At 35.1% G+C, this 19,905-nt stretch overlaps 1 protein-coding gene and 2 non-coding genes across 3 annotated transcripts; 2 read left to right on the top strand and 1 right to left on the bottom strand.

Annotated features, from left to right (window-relative positions):
• Positions 1-2,552: 2,552 nt before the first annotated feature.
• Positions 2,553-6,016, bottom strand: LOC121262943 (tubulin beta-1 chain). The gene is made up of 3 exons (XM_041165650.1): positions 5,371-6,016; positions 3,595-3,864; positions 2,553-3,503 (listed from the first exon to the last, which is right to left on the bottom strand). The coding sequence occupies exons 1-3, from the start codon at positions 5,771-5,773 to the stop codon at positions 2,827-2,829; spliced, it is 1,350 nt and encodes a 449-aa protein (XP_041021584.1). The 5' UTR covers positions 5,774-6,016; the 3' UTR covers positions 2,553-2,826.
• A 10,390-nt stretch (positions 6,017-16,406) lies between these two features.
• LOC121263939 lies at positions 16,407-16,505 on the top strand. Its single transcript, XR_005940418.1, has one exon. It is a non-coding gene; the product is annotated as a small nucleolar RNA Z161/Z228 (small nucleolar RNA).
• Positions 16,506-16,605: 100 nt separating this feature from the next.
• Positions 16,606-16,681, top strand: LOC121263932. Its single transcript, XR_005940413.1, has one exon. It is a non-coding gene; the product is annotated as a small nucleolar RNA Z105 (small nucleolar RNA).
• The last annotated feature ends 3,224 nt before the right edge of the window (positions 16,682-19,905 follow it).

The following is a 19,905-nucleotide window of genomic DNA, read 5'->3' on the forward strand; positions in this document are numbered from 1 at the left end:
ATTGTTTATGCGTTTCCAAGACGCGGAAGTAAATAATTGGTCGTAAGACTCGTGTACAATGGTGCTAATTGTGTAGTGTACGTCCATGATTTAATAAATTAAGGTCTTGTGTGGTTTTACAAATTTTTAAAACCAACTCATCTAATCTCAACATCTAAATATCATTCAAACATAAATATTTTTTTAATTTTTAATTTTTAACTTTTTCATTTAATTATTACATAATCATTACAATTTTTCTAAACTTTCAAATAAAATACAAAAAATAATTCAATTTTTTCAAATCTAAAAAAAAATAATAATATTCTAACTCTCTTTTAACTTTCTAATTTTTATATTTAACTTTTTATCTCTCATTTTTTAAAATTCTATAAAAATATTAACTCAAATCATTTCACTATTATTAACAAATTATCTTATTACTATTCACATTTTTTTCATATAATCTCATCTCATTTGTATAACAAACAAGGCTTAAGGTTTAGTTTAGATAGTGAGATGAGATGAGATAATCTATAAATAATATTGAAATGGTTTGTGAATGGTAGTGAAATGGTTTGAGATAGTTGAAATATTATTATAACATAATTTTTTAATATTATTTTTATTTTGGTATTTGAAAAAGTTTGAATTATTTTTTGTGTTTTGTTTAGAAATTTGGAAAAGTTGTAATAATTAAATAATTATTATATGAAAAAGTTAAAAATTTGAAATTGAAAAATATTTATATTTGTGGTGTTTGGATATTGAGATAAGATGATATTAGATGAGATGAGTTTTAAAGATTTTACTATCTCAACCAGACCTAAATAAAGTGCGAAGTAAATAAATAAACAGATATTTAACATTGTTCGACATTGTGGCCTATGTCCACAAGGTTTGGTGCAGAAGTTCCACGATGAAATGTGTAAGATACAAACGTTTCAGATTAGAGAATGATATTTGTTACAAGGAGAATAGGTGGAGGGAGAGTAAGGGAGACTTGGATTGAAGATGAAGAACCCCCGGCCTGTCTATTGTAAACCTCCGTTGTCTTCATCATTTTCACCTGTTTTGTTGATATCTTTTTATTCCTTGTGCCTCATGCATGTTGTCCCATCGAAATTAATTCGACACGCTTTTAATGTGTGGGATATTGAAAATTAGTAAATATAAAGTTATTGGAGTTTATACAAGACAAAGACGAACTTCGTGTGGGTTATTTCATTTAATAATATATTATTAACTATGTTTTAAAAATATTTAATTTAATAAATGTTTCAAATCTTAGGATCATCAACAAGACTGTCAGGTTTGGGGGATAGGATGAGACACAAAATTCTCATCTCATCTCATCTCATCATTACACATTTTTTAAATCTTCATACAAAATATAATAAACAATTCAACTTTTTCAAATCTCAATTCACCTTTTTCAAATTTCAATATAATAATAATATTAAAACACAATATTTTAAACTCTTAAATAAAACATAAAATTTTCATCTCACCCCCCAAATCCGCCCCTTAGGTCTTAACAAGTTCGGCCATGAACACATACATTAGTTGGTACATGGGTTTTGTTTTAGGCATTTTCTTGTAGTTTTCCCACAGGCCACCACGAGTATCTTCCGCCACCATGTTTGACTGCCAACAATGTGAATGGGCCATTACATATTCACCAGCAAATTTTGCAGACCAGAAACCCACCCAAAGTACCAATCTATTTAGAAGGAGTCCGAGATGCAGATGCAGATGCAGATGCAGTGCTCATGTTTATTTTCTGTTGAGTTACGTAATTAACTAGCCACGGACCAAGTTCAATGCCAGCAACAAGAGTCCAAATCGCACAAGATTTCCAAGGAACATCAACCGCCTGCATTGGTAGTTGTGTTGTTTGTCACTTCTAAGTTGTATCCGCGGAGTCTTCCTCTATTTCTTTCAAATAAAATAACTCTGATTAAATAGTTAGGATTTTAATTAGTATTACGTCAAGTCTAGAATAAGTTATATTTGATTTCGGATCCACAGTTTATATCAAATAGAGAAAATTTATTTATAAGTCTTATTTCTACACATCCTGCACATTCTATTTATTATGCTAAAAAATTATTGGGATTTTGTTGAGAAAATATATTTGTGGCAAACTCTATCTATATCGAATAGAGAAAATATAGTTATAAACATTATTTTTTTACACACTCGGCATAATTGCTGTTTATGTGGAAATGCTAAAATTATTCGTATTTTCGCTTTTTAAATTTATAATGGATCTCACTGTAAATAGTGTGTTTATGCACCGGTTTATGCGTAAACCCAAGGAGTTGGTTCAAAGTTCAATACTTCATAGGTGTAAATAATCATTTGGGACCCATATTCCACGGTAAAATACTAGCAATTTAACTAATTCCTTGTAAAAAGAATTTTGAGAGTGCGGTGTATGGAACCAATATTTACTTTGTAAGGGTGGGTATGAAGGACCCTAAAAAGAACTTATTTTATTTTTTTGAGAAGGAAAAGTTTTTTTTTATTATAATTTTTATTTGACTAATATTTTTTTAGTATAACTCGGATGAAAATAAAAAGTTTCTCATATTTTTATTATCTGAAGTTCGAGGGAATCTGATTCACCCGAACTCAACTCGAATTGTCTTGGGTTGCAAATAGAACAAACAACAATATCATCATCATAGAATACAAAATATCAAACACTCAGAAATGGAATAAGCCAAGAACAAACTGAAGAAACACTGATGGCCACATGGTAATAGAGGCATTAGAATGTAAAAGAGGAGAGCTGGTAACCTCATTCAGCATACGATGCAGTCTGCAGAATTATTTCCGTTTTTAACCTTCATAAGCTTCTTCTTCCCCTTCCTCGTACTCACCCTCATCGTCGGCCGTTGCGTCCTGGTACTGCTGGTACTCAGCCACCAAATCATTCATGTTGCTCTCCGCCTCCGTGAACTCCATCTCATCCATACCTTCCCCAGTATACCAATGCAAGAAGGCCTTGCGGCGGAACATGGCCGTGAACTGCTCGCTCACCCTCCTGAACATCTCCTGGATTGATGTGGAGTTCCCAATAAAAGTGGATGCCATCTTCAGACCCGTCGGTGGAATGTCACACACACTTGACTTTACGTTGTTGGGAATCCACTCCACAAAGTATGATGAATTCTTGTTCTGCACATTTATCATCTGTTCATCCACCTCTTTGGTGCTCATCTTTCCCCTGAACATTGCCGAGGCTGTCAGGTAGCGGCCATGTCGGGGGTCAGCGGCACACATCATGTTCTTGGAATCCCACATTTGCTGAGTCAGCTCTGGGACAGTGAGGGAGATGTACTGCTGGGACCCACGAGAGGTGAGTGGTGCAAACCCCACCATGAAGAAATGAAGACGTGGGAAGGGGATTAGATTAACGGCCAGCTTCCGGAGGTCAGAGTTCAGCTGGCCAGGGAACCTCAGGCAACATGTTACCCCACTCATAGTTGCAGAGATCAAATGGTTAAGGTCACCAACTGCAAAAGGAAAGGCAAAAAAATGGCAGCTTTGATTATTGTTGTGGGGCTTCAACTTGACACCGAATACAAAAAATAATTTGATACTCACAGCTTGGAGTGCTGAGTTTTAGGGTCCTGAAGCAAATGTCATAAAGTGCTTCGTTGTCAAGAACCATGCATTCATCAGCATTCTCCACCAACTGGTGAACTGAGAGGGTGGCATTGTATGGCTCCACAACCGTGTCAGAGACTTTTGGAGAAGGGAAAACAGAGAACGTGAGCATCATCCTGTCTGGGTATTCCTCTCTAATCTTCGAGATCAGGAGGGTTCCCATGCCAGACCCGGTGCCTCCTCCAAGCGAGTGACATACCTGAAACCCTGGCCAAAACAAGATTCACGGTTAAGTTTAACCAGAAATTTAAAGTACGAAAATTCCAAATATCATCGCCACTACCAACCAGTGAAGTTTGAAGAATTATGAATGCAATAAAAACATGTAATGGATCCAAAATTACACGTCAAATTTCTTAGATTTTTTTAGCAGAATCAATTCGTTTACACCAGAAATTAGTAGAACTGGAATAATTGAAAGGATTCCCAAATAAACTATATAAAAAATGATTCCGTTACATGTTACAAGAAGCATTATTAGCTTGTTGTCATTAGCACAAAATAGACCCAAAAAACATAATGAATGTTGTCGTTTCATAATAAAATGTTCACTACACATATGGCATCTTGTAAAATAAATCATTAAAAGACGGGTATCATTTACCGACAAGAGTCGCAATAAAAAATAAGCATAGAGATTATGTTTTAGCATGCCAGCATTATCATAAGTTATTAGTTACTGATGTCCACTATAGAAATTCGCACACAGTAGTTACCTTTTTGTTCTCACAATCCTTCTTCCTTGTCTGATTCAGATGTAGATCCAAGTGGTGGGGACAAGGTTAAATCAAATGCCTTAATTTATCAATAAAGGTCGGAATCATAGTAAATAAAGTCGATACAATAATTTACTTCATATTGCTTTTAGTCACTACGGACACCACATAGTTCTAAATCTCTGATTCCTCATCATTGTTGACAAGGGCCCACGGGGAAGCTAAATGAATGGGTGCCATGAGATTTACTGCTCCTGTAAGTTTGCTTAGGAAGCAATGGTCGGCAACATGTAAACCTTAAGTTAAGCCATCACAATCATGATAAGACCAATACAGATATATATCGATTTTCTTATTTTATTATACATAATACAAAAAATGGAGTCTCCACGCCAGACTGAAGGGCCGGCAAACAACTAAGCCTAATCAACGTATATTATGTTATTTAGCACATAAACAGTTGGCCACAATTATGAGATAGAATAAAGAATTCGGACCTGCTCTCCCTCTGTGAGGCAGATTTTTTTTCTCTAGATTTTCGGCATGTTTTTAATAAATAAAAAAATGAAACAAAAAAGAGAAACTATAGATTTATAACTACATTTGATATTTTGAACACAAAAAATCAGGGAAGGGGCTAAATGCATTATCAGACAGCATAAAGTTTACAAGACAAAAGAGACAGAAAGGACAAAGCAATATCACTATTGGGATCAACCTAATCTTGTTGAGTATCGTTCCTAGTGCTATCATATTCAGTGATCCGCTTTCCGCTATCCATTTTTTACACAACTATGAGAATGAAATACTGCAATCACAACGTTTCTTCTTCAGTATTTGGAGATCCACGGAGAAATCAAAATCTTGTCAAATGCAAGAACACGGTCCACATGCGTTTCCAATGATCGAAAGAATGTAGATAAATTTGGAATAAAATTCAAATCATTCACACAAAGAGAAGCATAATAAAACAGACAGAAGTTCAGAGCCAGAATACCTTGCAGGCAATCGCAGTTCTCAGCCTCCTTGCGGACGACATCAAGGACGGCATCGATCAACTCCGCTCCCTCAGTATAATGACCTTTGGCCCAGTTGTTGCCCGCACCGGACTGGCCGAACACGAAGTTATCGGGGCGAAAGATCTGGCCGTAGGGGCCCGATCTGATGCTGTCCATGGTGCCCGGTTCAAGATCCATGAGCACCGCCCTGGGGACGTACCTCCCGCCAGAAGCCTCGTTGTAATAAACATTGATCCGCTCCAGTTGAAGATCCGATGAAGAACCGTCGCCCTTGTACTGCCCCGTCGGATCGACCCCGTGCTCGTCGCAGATCACCTCCCAGAACTTGGAACCGATTTGGTTCCCACATTGGCCTCCTTGAATGTGCAGGATCTCCCTCATGGTGTATCGGAGTTTGGTGGTTAGGAGCGTGAATTGGCTTTGATGGACGTTTTCAGACAGAGAGAGAGAGAGAGACTGAGGAGATGTATAAATATATAGGAAGGGAGAGGAAGAGGGAGAGGCAGAGGGGGAGAGGAAGAATCGGTGGTTAGGATGGTAATAATTGAGGGCGGGATGGGATATTTTTGAAAGTATCTATGTATATATCCCGTGTGTGTGGACTGCGGAGTCTCAGCTAACCGCCTCGGCGCTCAGGGTTGGCACGTTAAGACACTGCGCCCCACCGTTTCTTAAACTTGCTTGCATTGATTTCGGTGCTTCGGTTCTTTTTTTTTTTTTTTTTTTATTCACATTTTTTTAATGTATTTAAATATTTTTAAAAAATAAAAAAAATACTCAAATACACTTAAAATCACTTCCTCCATCATTAAGTAAAAAAAAATCACTGAGCAATCACTTTGGGATGGCATAGTAGTTTTTTCTTTATAAAATATTTTAAACACAAAATGATTACATAAAAATAATCTCATAAATTAATATAGTTTGATGTAGTTCATCAAATTATAAAATTACTTTATTATAAAATAGATCTAACAAATGAGATGAAGTCATGTCAATTTATAAAATTGATTTTATATAATTTCTTTGTGAATGTACCAATACTCTTTTATTTTCCTTTCCTTCTATTTATTAGAGTGAATTACCTATTAATATATATATATATATATATTATTTTATTTGGTGCACAAATTAGTACATTAATTAAAACAAATCACATTTATGTATTTTCTTTGTCATTACTGTTAGAATTTTGTTGAGCTTGTTTCGTGACTCAAGCGAATGCAGACAGTAAGTTCGTTTGACGTTCGCTTAACATGTCACTCGAGCAAACTTTAGGTAAAGAGTTTGCTTGACATTTACTCAACAATTGACTTAAACGAATATTAGATAAAGAGTTTGCTCGATACTCTCGAGTAAATATCCCAATAATTATTTTGATTATGATTTAACCACACACCTATATATGTATATACTATAGTCTATACTGAAATAGAAGAGAGTGAATAGTATCGTTGCATAGTGTACTTGTATTTTTTTAAAGTGAATAAAATTCTCTACAACTCATATACGTAGGCACGTTATCAACCACATAAATTTTATATCGTGTGTTTGATTCTGTTTGTTTTTCTTTATTTTTCTGTTATAGTTCACAACACATACATCATATAGATTCTACAATGTTTAAGTAAGAATTTGACGCATTTTGATGATTTGTGGACAACAATAAATGATATAAAATTCATACATGCCTTTTAAAAAAAAAAATAACCCTTAAAATTCAAATAGAGAGTTTAAGGCCTCATTTACATTCAAAACTCATCTCAACTCATCTTATTTTATCATTACAACTTTTTCAAATTTTCACATAAAATATAATAAAAATTCAATTTTTATTTTATTATTCACAAATCATCTCAACTTATCTCTGAATCCAAACCACTCTTTAAATAACATCGCCATTTGTTAAGGGAAGGCAACGTATTATTGTAATTTTGTAAACACAGATATGAAAGGGTTTTCAATAAAAAAGAAAAAAATGTGATTATAGAGAGTTTATTATTCTGAGTAAAAAAGTTTTTAGAAACTTATTATTTTCTTAAAAATGACCTAAATTTAGCGTTTCATTTCCATGGTATATTTTAAAAATGAACGCACGTGGATCTATTGCCGGTGATACTTTAATGTTTTAACATTTGCATGTGGATCTCCATTGTTGGGCCCAATGCCATGTCTCCCAAACGAGATCTATCTTCAATCTTTTATTTTTAAATCTCGATAAAAATAATAGAGAATCCCATGCCGAAGTGGTGCCAACTTCATAAGCTACTTGTAGTGTTAAGCACGTAAATCGCCCCCACAGATCGGAACAGGAGGAAAGGTCATCTCTGTTTGAGATGGCAGCACGAGCCCTGATGTATTGTTTGAAGCCCACGAGAGCGATTCGGAGTGACAATACGGTATTCATACATACAATTATAACAACAAATAGAAATTAGATGCAGCAAATATAAATAAAGAATGAGACATATAGATTTATGTGGTTTGCCATAAAACCTACATCTACAAATCATTTAGAGGCAAGTCCACTATAATATGAATATTTTATAATCTCTCATATCTCACTGCATAAATAAAGTCAAAACCCTTTTTAGTTAGAGAAGTTAAAATGAAGCTGCTTGAAGGTTGAAGAAGAAGCTCTCTTTCTCTTCCCATAGTAGTTGCCCCAATCTCTCTTCTTCAGCATGTTTGATCCCTTTTATTGAGCCATGTCAGTGGTAGATGAAGAATCTAATTTATGTTGCTTCATCTCTTTTATCGCGGCTAACTTCCCTGCATGTCTGCCCCTTTTCTCTCTCTCTCTCTCTCTGTTTTTTTTTGTGATTTCTTCCTTGCATGTCTAACTCCCCCTATTATCATGTCACTTCATTGGCGCTTCCTTTCTTTTTTTTGCCTTTCGTTTTTTGTCCTTCCCTCCCTCTTGTATTCTAATTGTGGACTTCTAATGGATTGGGCCCTGCATCTTCGGCCTGTATATTTACCCCCTCACGAATGGTTTAGGAAAATATTGCAATAATTAGTTTTTCAGGCCTTCTTTTGATTTGTAAAAAATGCTGTTATAATTTTTAGAATTTTATGTTAAAACACTACGTGAAAGTACTGACATGGCATGTCATGCATCTAATATAATATATATATATATTAAAAAAATTAGACACATAAGGTCTGATTATTATTTTTTTCATATTTTTTATGAGAACTTCTCGAATAAAAAATAATAAAATTGAAGGCATCAATTCTTATATTTATGACACATAATGAATAACCTTACCCATCCCATTTTGACGTGATATTATTTCACTCCTAATCAACAAATATTTTTGATGTGACAACTATTAATGTTAGGTTACATGCTTTCTCATGTAGTTAATCGATAAAATAAAATGAAAATAATTTTGTTCTAAAATGAATGGGAGACCACGGATTTATGGTTTTGGAAAGGTCTTTTGAAGTAGAGAGAATTCTTAAAGGACAGTATGTGCTTTCAAATTAATAATGGAACCATTGTTAATGTTTGGATGGACCCTTGGATTCCTGGCCTAACTCTCAGACCTATACTCAATCCTAATAACCAAATCAGAGAGAATGAAATGAAAGTAGTTGAATTGACTTTAGAAGAACCCAAAAGATGAAACACTCTCATTCTTCAAGCCCTTTTCATTACGGGATCTATCAATGTCATTCTTAAAATCTCACTCGGTTCATACAACTACTTCTTCATTCCTAACAAGATAAATTGACTACACCATTCCACTATAAAATTTTCTGTGTAATCAGCCTATGCAGCCATGATTAAGCCTCAAATATCACCTCAAATGCTAGAGATGAAGGACACATACAAAAAATTGTGGAAACTTGAGATTCTAAGACAGACTGAAACACTTCTTTTGGAAGGCTATGCACCAAATTCTCCCTACTTGATCCATTCTAAAAAGATTCATCCCCTTAAGTGAGGATCAAGTCCTTTGTCCCGTGTGAAAATCTGAAGAAGAGGACCTCTCCCATATGTTTTTCAACTGTCCATTCTCTAGAATTTTGTGGAGAAACTCTAAATGGCCCATAAACATTGAAAACTTTGCTAGCCACCCAATTTCAACCTGGATCTCAATCATCATTAAGTCATCAACTAGTCTTAAAATTCCTGAAGAGGATACTCATTCATTTCAAATCTTTGACATCCATGCTATGGATAATCTTTTGTATCTCAAAAATCAGGTCATCCATAATGCAAACTATCCCAATGCAAATTGGTACATGGCTAAAGTCTCTAAAATCTTCTCAGAGCATATCATTCCCAACAGGATCCCAAATGGCAAGCCCCTCTCAAGGATTCCAATCACTCTCTTTTGATATAGCCATCAGGAAGAATGGAAGCACAATTGCAACCATATGCAAAACTGACCAAGGCGCCCCAATATTTGTGCTTATTGATTTCGTAGATAGTACAAATCCTAATGTTGGTGAAGCAGCTACGACATTAATGGCAATACAGGAAGCAACATACAGGGGCACAAGAAAAATCATCATCGAAGGAGATTCCAAACAAGTTATTCAAACCACTTCCAAATCAAATGCTCCAATAGATTGAGCAATGCAGAATATTACCAGAGATATTCATTACTTGCTCCCTACATTTGAAGATTGAAGAGTGAAGAAAATTCATCGATCTCAAAATCGATGTACGCATCAGATAGCGTAATGGGCAGCTTCCAACCACATTTATGGAAGCATTCCCCTTATTTGTATTCTAGACTGTGTTCTTGATTTTCATAGTGGCAAGGACCCCCCTAATGTTTTAGCTTAATTATGAACTCGGTTGTAATAGTGTAGTTTGTTCTTGAATGAAGCTTGCTTTAAAAAAAAAAATAGATTCTCAAAAGAGTTACCATGCATATTTATTATACCTTAATTTTACTTCTATTCTATTATATTAACGTGATACTATCTATCAATTATTAGATCAATTATTATTTTTTAAATATTTAAAAAAATATTTTTTTTAAAATAATTAGTTATGTAATCAATAGATAACATTTGAAGATAAAAATATATGAGTTATTCTATTCAGCAATTTTACACCACACACCTGCTAAGTAGAGGAACTCTTTTTTTTTTTTTCTTCAGCAAGTGTGTGGTTTAATATTGTTGAAAAGAATTTTTCAAAATCTAATAAATGAATTATATAGATTTTTTTGATTTAAAAAGACTATATGAAAAGCCACTTGAGTTATGGAATGAGAGGTCACCAAAAGGGATAAGGTTGTAATTTAGTTCGATGATTGTGCTTGACAGTTACTTTTTGTTCGGCGATAGCGCTTGACAGTTACTTTTTGTGGGCGATTCTTGTTCTCTCAATCTGCAATTACACCAATTGCTGCTTGGGAGTTTTTGTCTTGTAATTTGCAAGTTTATATATATTCACAATGGCTAATGATCTATCTGATTGATGGAAATCCTTGTCTCTATCTGAGACAAAGCAGTTTGTCATTTGCCTTCCTGAACATTTGCTCTCGGACAAACCATTTGATACTGCCCAGTGTTTCCTATTTAAGTTATTGACTGTAAAGTTTGTCAATAAGGAGTCTTTTAAGTCAATTATGAAAAATTTATGGCGTCCGTCTTCTAGATTTCGTATTTATGATATGGGTGACAATTTGTTCTTGGCTGCTTTTTTCTTAAAAGGGGAAATAGAGAGGGTTATGTTCAATAATCCCTGGACTTTTGGGAACAATTTAGTAGTCATGGCTGATTATGATTGTTCTTTGCAACCAATGAAAGTTCCATTGCAACAAGCTTCATTTTGGATTAGAATTTATGATTTACCCTTGGATGGGATGCAGACTAGGGCTTTGATATGTCTGATTCACAACCTGGTTGGGGTGAGTTTGTTCGTGTATGTCTTTCATTAAGAAACCACTGTCTCGTGGGAAGAGAGTTGTTGTGGGCCATTCCGACTTTGTTTGGATTCATTTTAAGTATGAGAAACTTCTTCAATTTTGTTATTGTTGTGGAATACTTGGTCATGGAGATCATGATTGCTTGTTGTGGTTTGATAAGAATGATCAGTTTGCAAAGTCAGGATTTCGTTATGGTTTGTGGTTGAGAGCTAATGGTGGTTCCATTAGAAGGTTGGTGTATGTCTTCTACTGATGTGGGTTGTAGTCGAGGCAATCGATATGGGCATGTGGTTTCATTGAAGTTGCCAGTGGTTCCTTCAAAGCGTCACTTTGGGGATAAATCCATGAAGGATTACATTCACGCTGGACAGCAGAAGAAGTTGAAGTTTGTTGAAGATGGCATTATGGTTGATGTGCGAATTCTATCTGCCGAGGCTGGACTCCAGCCTCGTCGGCAGCCATGAAAATTATGAGTTGGAACTCTCGAGCGCTTGGAACCCTCAAGGAGTTCGAGCCCTTCAGAGTCTCATTCGGAGGGAAGATCCTGATATCGTTTTCATTATAAAGACGAAATTTAGCTACTGTTATATGGAAAGGTTAAAGTTTCAATTGGGTTTCTCGTGTTTTCTCATTGTGGCAAGTGTAGTCCGGAGTGGTGGCTTATGTCTCTACTAGAACAGAGAGGTAAATTTGGTCTTGCACTCTTTTTTCCAAATTTCATTTTGATATGTTTGTTACAGATTCTATAACTGATTCGAATCGGAGATTGTCTGCTATATATTGTCATCTTGATACTAGTCGTAAACATGAAACGTGGGAATTGCTGTGTACTCTGAAAAATCAATTTGTTGGACCATGGCTATGCTTTGGTGATTTTAATGAGATCTTATATAATTCTGAAAATTAAGGGATAGAGAAACGCCAGTTAGGCAAATGTTTGCTTTTAGACATACTTTGGATTATTGCCAAATTTGCAATATTGATGTTAAAGGACCTCAATTTACATTGAGTAATTTAAGAGATGGTATGGCACTGGTGAAGGAGAGACTGGATAGATTTGTTAGTTCTTGTGATTGGCTTGAGTTATATCCTTCTTGTGAGGTCAAAAATATTACTACATCAGTCTCAGACCATAGCTATTTATTGCTCAATACAGATGGCTTGCAGACTTGTCACATGCATTATCCTCGAGTATTTTAGTATGAGGCTATGTGGGTTGATGGACGAGGGTATGAGGAAACGATTGTATCTGTATGGAAATCCACTACTGATATTACATTAAGTGCAAAACTTAAGAAGTGTAATCTCGATCTTTCTATTTAGAGTTAGTCCCAATTTGGTTGTGTCAAAAAATCCTTGGCTATCAAAATGAGGGAATTGGAGTTATTGCAGTCTACTACTCCATGTTATTATTCTTCACATTCTATTTGTTCCGTTAAAAATGAGATTAATTGCTTGTTGGAGCAAGAAAACTGATGTGGAGGCAACGCTCTCGAGTAAACTGGTTGGGTGGAGGGAATCAAAATACTACATTCTGTCATTACAAGACTTCACAGAAAATACGTCGAAATTTGATTACTCGATTGAAGGATGATGTGGGGAATTCTCATGAAGGATCTGCTTTGGCATCTATGGTCACTGGATATTTTTCAGATTTGTTTTCATCTACTAATCCCTCTAATCTAGATGAAGTTTTGAGTTTTATCCAGTCTAAGATTTCAGAATCCATGAATTGTGATTTAATGCGGCCTTATTTAAAGGATGCTGTGGAGATTAAAGAGGCCTTATTTAAAATGAAATCACTAAAAGTTCTTGGTTCCCCCTCTATTTTTTCAAAAATATTGGCAGTTAATAAGTGGATCCATTATTAACATGGTACTTCGGTTTCTACATTCTGGTGTAATGTCGTATGATTTCAATCTTACTTATATTGTGTTAGTCCCAAAGAAGAAACAGTCTGAGCATCTGAAGGATTATAGACTCATTAGTCTGTGCAATGTGGTTTATAAGATCATTGCTAAAGTCCTTGCAAATAGATTGAAGGTGATCTTACCTATGGTTATTTACCTATGGTTATTTCTGAAACCCAATCAACTTTTGTTCCGGGGCGTATGATTACGGATAATATCATGGTGGCTTTTGAGACAGTGGATGCGATAAGGCGATGGAAGAGGGGTAAGAAGGGGTGTATGTCCATCAAAATAAATATAAGCAAAGCATACGATCGTGTTGAATGGTTTTTTCTGGAGACATTTCTAGTGAAGCTAGGCTTTGCTTCTCATTTCATCAGACTTATCATGGCTTACATCTGTTTCTTATAAGATTCTTATTAATGGTGTTCCTATGGACTCTATACAGTCTACTCGTGCTTTGCGCCAAGGCTGCCCCCTATCCCCATACTTATTTGTCTTTTGTGCCTAGTTTTTATCCTTAATGTTACAGAGGGCTGAATCATAGAGTTTGTTGAAAGGGATTCGAGTTTGCAATAATGCCCCCCGGGTAAGTTATTTATTCTTTGCGGATGATAGTATCATTTTTTGCGAAACAACTATTTCTGCAAACCTGCACATGCAAAATGTATTATCTCTTTATGAGTTAGTTTTAGGTCAACAATTAAATAGGGAGAAGACATAAGTATTGTTCAACCGCAACACAGATGAAGTGGTAAAAAATGGTATAAGGGAATTTGGGGTGTTCATTCCATTCAAGCCCATAACAAATATCTTGGTCTACCTTCATTTGTGGGTAGATCAAGATAATGTACTTTTAGAGATATTAAGGACAAAGTTTGGGCAAAATTGCAAAGGTGGAAGGAAAAACTTGTATCTTAGGCTGGTTGAGTAGTGCTCATTAAAGCAATAGTACAAGTTATCCCCACATATACTATGAGTTGTTTCAAGTTACTGAAAGGTTTTTGTAAAGAACTTGAAGGGTATGATTGCTCAATTTTGGTGGGGATAGAAAGGTCAAGAGAGGAAAGAGTTCAATGGGTTAGTTGGAATCATCTATGCCGATCAAAATTTTGTGGAGGTTTGGGTTTCCGGGATTTAGAGGCTTTCAATCTAGCACTTTTGGCGAAGCAAGGACGGCGTCTTATGCAAAATTCTGGGTTAATGTTTTCTACCGCCTATAAGGCTAAATACTTTTCTCATTGTGATTTTTTATCCTCTACATTGGGTTCTAAACCTTCATATATTTGGCGGAGTATTTGTGAAGCTAAACCTTATCATTAAATCAGGCTGTTTGTGGCGTATTAGGAAGGGGGATCAAGTTAATATCTGGCAAGATAACTGGTGCCTCATTCTTGTACTCGAAGAGTTCTTACCAGTTGCAATACTTTGCCAGCTATTGCATGTGTCAGTGATTTATTGGATGCCTAAAATACTGGAGGGTGGAATTCAAATTTAATCAACAAGGTTTTCCTTCCTTTTGAGGCCAATGCAATATTAAAGATTCATTTATTTTTACACTAGGGCAAGGATCAACAAGAATGCGGATGCACATAAAATGGGCTTTTCAGTGTGAAACCAGCATATTATCTTGTTCTTTCCTTAAAAAATGCTATAGAATCTGGGTCCCATGAACAAGATTCATCATAGAGATTATTCTGGAAGACATTGTGGAATTTACAGCTCCCAATAAAGTTAAAAATTTCATATGGAGGGCTAGTAGGGACAGCCTTCCTACAAAGTCTCATTTATTTCATTGCAAAATAGTTGCTTCTAGCCTTTGTGCTTTCTGCTGTGAAGTAGAAGAGGATATTTTCCATATTTTATGCAAATGTTCGACTATTCATCCAGTTTGGGAGAAATATTTTGGATCTGATTCGGTTATGTTGGCCTCTCATGCACGGTTTGACTTTGTCGTTGAGGGATTGATGCAGCAATCTAATACCATTATTCTTATTCATTTTCTAATTGTTGCTTGGGGATTATGCAAGTATCGTAATTTGACACTTTTTTAGCAAACAGAACGTAGTGACTATGCAATTGTGGATAATTGTTTTGCTTATGTGGATAATTATAAGCTGATCCGGAACTATCGACAAGTCCATAAAAATTTAACTTCATTTAGGTGGCATCCGTCTCCATGTGGAATGTGGAAACTGAATTTTGATGGGGCTGTTTTTTCATTCTCTAAATCAATTTGGAGTGGGTGCTATTTTGCAAAATGATAATAGGGGATATGGTTATGGCTTTGTCTTGGAAAGAAGAGGGGATTTATGAGGTGGAGGATATTGAGGCTCTTGCTGCCTTACGGGGCTTACATATGATCTATCATATGGGGCTTTCACATTTGGTACTTGAGGGGGACTCTCTTGTGATCGTGGAGGCAATTTGTGGAAACCAATATCAGTAGTTAAGTTTTAATCCTTTGATTAGAGAGATATGACTTCTCTTATCCCTTTTCCAATCCATTGAGGTTCTACATGTTGATAGACAAGATAATGAAGTGGTTCATCGCTTAGCATGATATTCACATTTTGTGAGCGATACTATTTAATAGTGGTATGAACCTCCATATTTTATTTTAGGTAGCATTATGGTGGATGCTGCTGGCCTTGGTGTTATGTAATTTTCTTTTCCGTTCATGGCTGGTTTGGAAGACTTTTATGTATCTGCTGATATTATGAATGTCGTGTTATTTCTCAAAAAAATAAAAATAAAAAATAAAACAAGTTGTGTTGTAAGGCTTGGCGGGGGGTCACCAAAATCCACTCCGCCCGCCTAACCTACCCAATTCACTGGGCAACTAGCAGGCCGCTTACCCGCCCAATTGTTTGAGCAGTCTTAGCCCAAGGGCCGAGGGGTGGACAAACTACAGTCTACAGTGACTGCTAAATTCAATGCGCGGGTGAAAAGTTAAAACGGTGTTGTCCCTACCAATATCCAAGCGGTATAAAACTGCGTCGTATTCTTCAAGTGGGCCAAATACACAGTCAAGGCCCATAGAGGGGTAGAATCGTCAGGTAAGAGACGGTGGAAACCCTAATGACGAAGCCGCATGCCCTTTTAAAACCCTTCCTCCATCTCCTCCAACCCATTCGATCGATGCTCAGAATACAAGCCGATAACCCTAGCCTCCGCCCCCTTCTCTCTCTCTCTGTGATTGCAGTGAAATCAGATGATGAATTAGGATTAAAAATTCTCACGACGGTCGTCTGAGACGCGTTAAGTGTCGTATCTGATGCAAATGATCCAATGCTTCTGATGGTTTCAGCTGTGTTTTCCATGAAAGCTTTTCTTTGTTCCTGTGCATATAATAATACCTTCTTGTTTTCAGGTTTTTTGTTGAATTATAGCGATGGTGATTGAGCAGGCATAATGATGATAAATTAGAAACTGTCCGATTTTGTTAATGACTGGAATCTAATACCTCCTACTCATTCTGAATGCTTGCCAGCCCTAGCTCTGATTCTTTCAGCTTTTACTTTATAAGCGTCGACCGTCGATTCTTTTTTTTTTTCTCGTTGTGTGTGAGATTTTGTTTCTGGTTTGGAAGTTTGTTTTTATTTGTTTTTAATCATTTCCGTTTTCGTGGTGTTGCTATCTTGATTAAGCACTGACGATGTGTTTTACCTCCTAATCGTCATCAACCCTAATTTGTTTGTCAGAGTTTGAATTGCAAATAGTATTATCAGCTTTTTTACTATATTTTCTTTGAAATTCATACAAATAGTATTTATTCTAGCTAAATTATTGAGACTTGATTGTTAAGGATGTAGATTGAAAATATATGGTTGTTTGGAGATGCAATTCTACTGGATTAGTTATGTAAACAAAAAAATTTACTTGACAAGGCATGGCTTAGAACCCTTTCCGTGGTTGCAAGGTTCAAAAGCTACCCATCTCCCAAAATCTTGCAGATTTCTCTTCCTCGTCTGGTAGAGAAGTACGTAAGATTCAGGATTGATACGTGCTTGAATGTAATGAGCAACAAAGCTCCTAGATTATTGATTATCATTATCCAGGTTGAGCCAGGAAAGAAGAGCATATATTGGGAAGAAGCAGTTGAGCCACCCAGGAGGGAGGAGTTCTCCAATTCTCAGGTGTTGCCGTAGATTCATCTCTTTCTGGGAGTCGAGGCAGAGCAACTCTCAATGGATTAGCAAAGCCAAATCTCACTTTTAACAGGAGATGAATTTAGTTTTGGTTATTTCATTCATATCAAATTCTCACGTTAAAATAATTATTTTTATATTATATAATGAGATGAATTTGAACTTTTTCATTTCTATCAAATTGTCACGATGGATCCATTTATTCATTATATATTAATAAAATAATATTAATTAAAAATAATAATTTTTAATTATTAATTTATTTAATTTTATCATTCTATTTATTTTATATTAATTAGTAATCATATTTTAATTAAATTATCTAATAATAAAATCATGTCTCTGGACTGCACAGTTATATATATAAAAATTGATCGAAGTTCAATGCTCAACATCCGCAGCTACAACTTCAGAATGTATTTGTTTTTGTGAATTAATTGTTCAAATAGCTGGAACGAACGGTGAAAAGTTAACTAAAAATTTATTTGTCCAATACCTGGAACGAATGCAACCAATACGGAGAGAGGAGAGAAAGAGTGTTGTAAAAGAAATAATAAAATAAACATTTGATGTGTCTACCTTGTCTACCAAATTTGGTTTTTGTTTTGGAATTACTGTAGTTAAAGTTAAATGTAGTTAGAGCATTGGTAATGGATGCTTTAATATCAATGCAAAGTTTAAGATTGAGTTTGAATGTTAAGTTGAGTTATTTATGAATAGTAGTAAGTTAAGTAGTAGAAGGAATTATATGAGGTTCATCTAAACTGATTTTAAAGTATATTTGGATGTCAAAATGAGTTTAGTACTTTTTATGAGAAATTGAAAAAGGTTGTGGGTTACACGTATAAAAATGTTTTAAGTTAAAAAATATTGTGGGTTACGTGTAAGAAGGTTTTGAGTTAGGATAAGTTTAATAATTTAAGATTGAGTGTTTGGATGTTAGATTTAATTTAAAATTAGAATGAACTCAGTTGAGCTTAACTGATTTTGGGAACCAAATGTAGCTTAAATTTTAGCTATATGTGAGAAAAAGCTTCAACATTGGACTAGCTAAAAGTATAAAGCTCAACACTTGTGTTACAGTAAATCTTGGGTCCTCTCCAAACATGGCGAGTTATTGTTCACACTAAGAAGTAATATTTTATCATTTCATCTACCTCTCTCTCTTTCCCTCGTTTTTTTCTCTTTCTTCATCCCGAAAAGCCTCATTTACCTCGTTTTTCCTTTCTTCTCCCGAAAGCTCCTAGCACGTTGATCATTTGGCTTCAATCTTCTTCAACCTGCACGTACCATTCTCTCCGTCGATTGTCCACATTATCATCGCCTTTCATTTCTTTCTTTTTCTCTTCCTTTTCTCTCACGGCCAATCGCACCCTCTCCTTTCTCCCTCCCTTTTTCTTTTTCTCTCATTCTCGACTCCCTCAACAACACTTTATTTCCTTTCTACTCTAGGAACCCTTTTTCAGACCAACCCATGCATTTTTCGTTCCCTTCCTCTAGATTTTCTTTCATTTCCATTTGTAAAGAACCCATCAAAAGCATTAGCAACATAGAGTATCTAAACTTATCTCCAGCCATGATTTTTACCCTAAATTGTCATGATAAACAACGCCATATTCCCTCGACGAACTCAAATATTTCACAAGGGTATTTCATGGCACTAAAATGAACTGTTCATGACTGCAGTATATGTATTCTTAGGGAGTTATTGCTTTCAATTTCTTGAATTCGTCTATGATTTTACAATGATCCAAGCTTATCAAGTCCAAATTTTGTGGCCTTTTCCTTAGAAACTCATATATTGGTTTGCTATGTGCATTTCTATGTGGTATGCTACTTAAATATTTTGTTGCTAATTTATTTGACTGACTTCATATAAATGCTGATTTGTTGAAAAGTCAAGGGAATTCCAGAAACAAAAATTTTGACTCTAGAAACTCTGTTGTGCATCTCAAAGAGCCAAGAGGCTTCCTTATTAAAACTTGGTTTAGTTCTTACATGGGACATCACATTGTTCTGTTTCACAAAGTTGGAAATTCAGGCCAACCTTATATGATTGGGTCAATTGGCAATGTGCATTAGAGTAACATACCTCCCATAGTGTTAGTGAGATTGTTGCCAATTGGCTGATTGAAAGAACATGAGTGTGGAAGTTGTGATATAGTGCTTAGAGCATCCTCATTGGCTTAGCCAAATTCATCTTTAAAATTTAGCCAATATCACACTTTTTTGCATTTGCCTATTCCATTTAAATGCAACACTCACATTGGATTACCCATTCACTCTCTATATAATAATAAAATATTATTAATTTAATAATTTTTTATTTAATTTATTTTTATCACATTTTGTATCTCTACCAATTAAATGTTAATAATAATTATATAGTAATTAAATTAATATTAAAAAAATCATATTTTCAAAAGTCATTTAATGCTAATAACAAAAAATATTTGATTAAACTCATTTAAAATTCTATCTAAATTTCTTAATTAGAAACCAAATAGTATTTTTGCTTGGAGTGAGAAACTAATATTTTAATATTTGTTTGGAGT

This window comes from Juglans microcarpa x Juglans regia, chromosome 4S (genome assembly GCF_004785595.1).
Source record: "Juglans microcarpa x Juglans regia isolate MS1-56 chromosome 4S, Jm3101_v1.0, whole genome shotgun sequence".
In the NCBI taxonomy this organism is placed as follows: Eukaryota; Viridiplantae; Streptophyta; class Magnoliopsida; order Fagales; family Juglandaceae; genus Juglans; species Juglans microcarpa x Juglans regia.

Excerpts from the sequence above, each read along its gene's own strand:
- LOC121262943 (XM_041165650.1), bottom strand. The coding sequence starts at position 5,773 with ATGAGGGAGATCCTGCACATTCAAGGAGGCCAATGTGGGAACCAAATC. Across the intron at positions 3,865-5,370 it reads GAACTGCGATTGCCTGCAAG|GGTTTCAGGTATGTCACTCG; the intron begins GTATTCTGGCTC and ends TGTTTTGGCCAG. Across the intron at positions 3,504-3,594 it reads AAAACTCAGCACTCCAAGCT|TTGGTGACCTTAACCATTTG; the intron begins GTGAGTATCAAA and ends TTCCTTTTGCAG.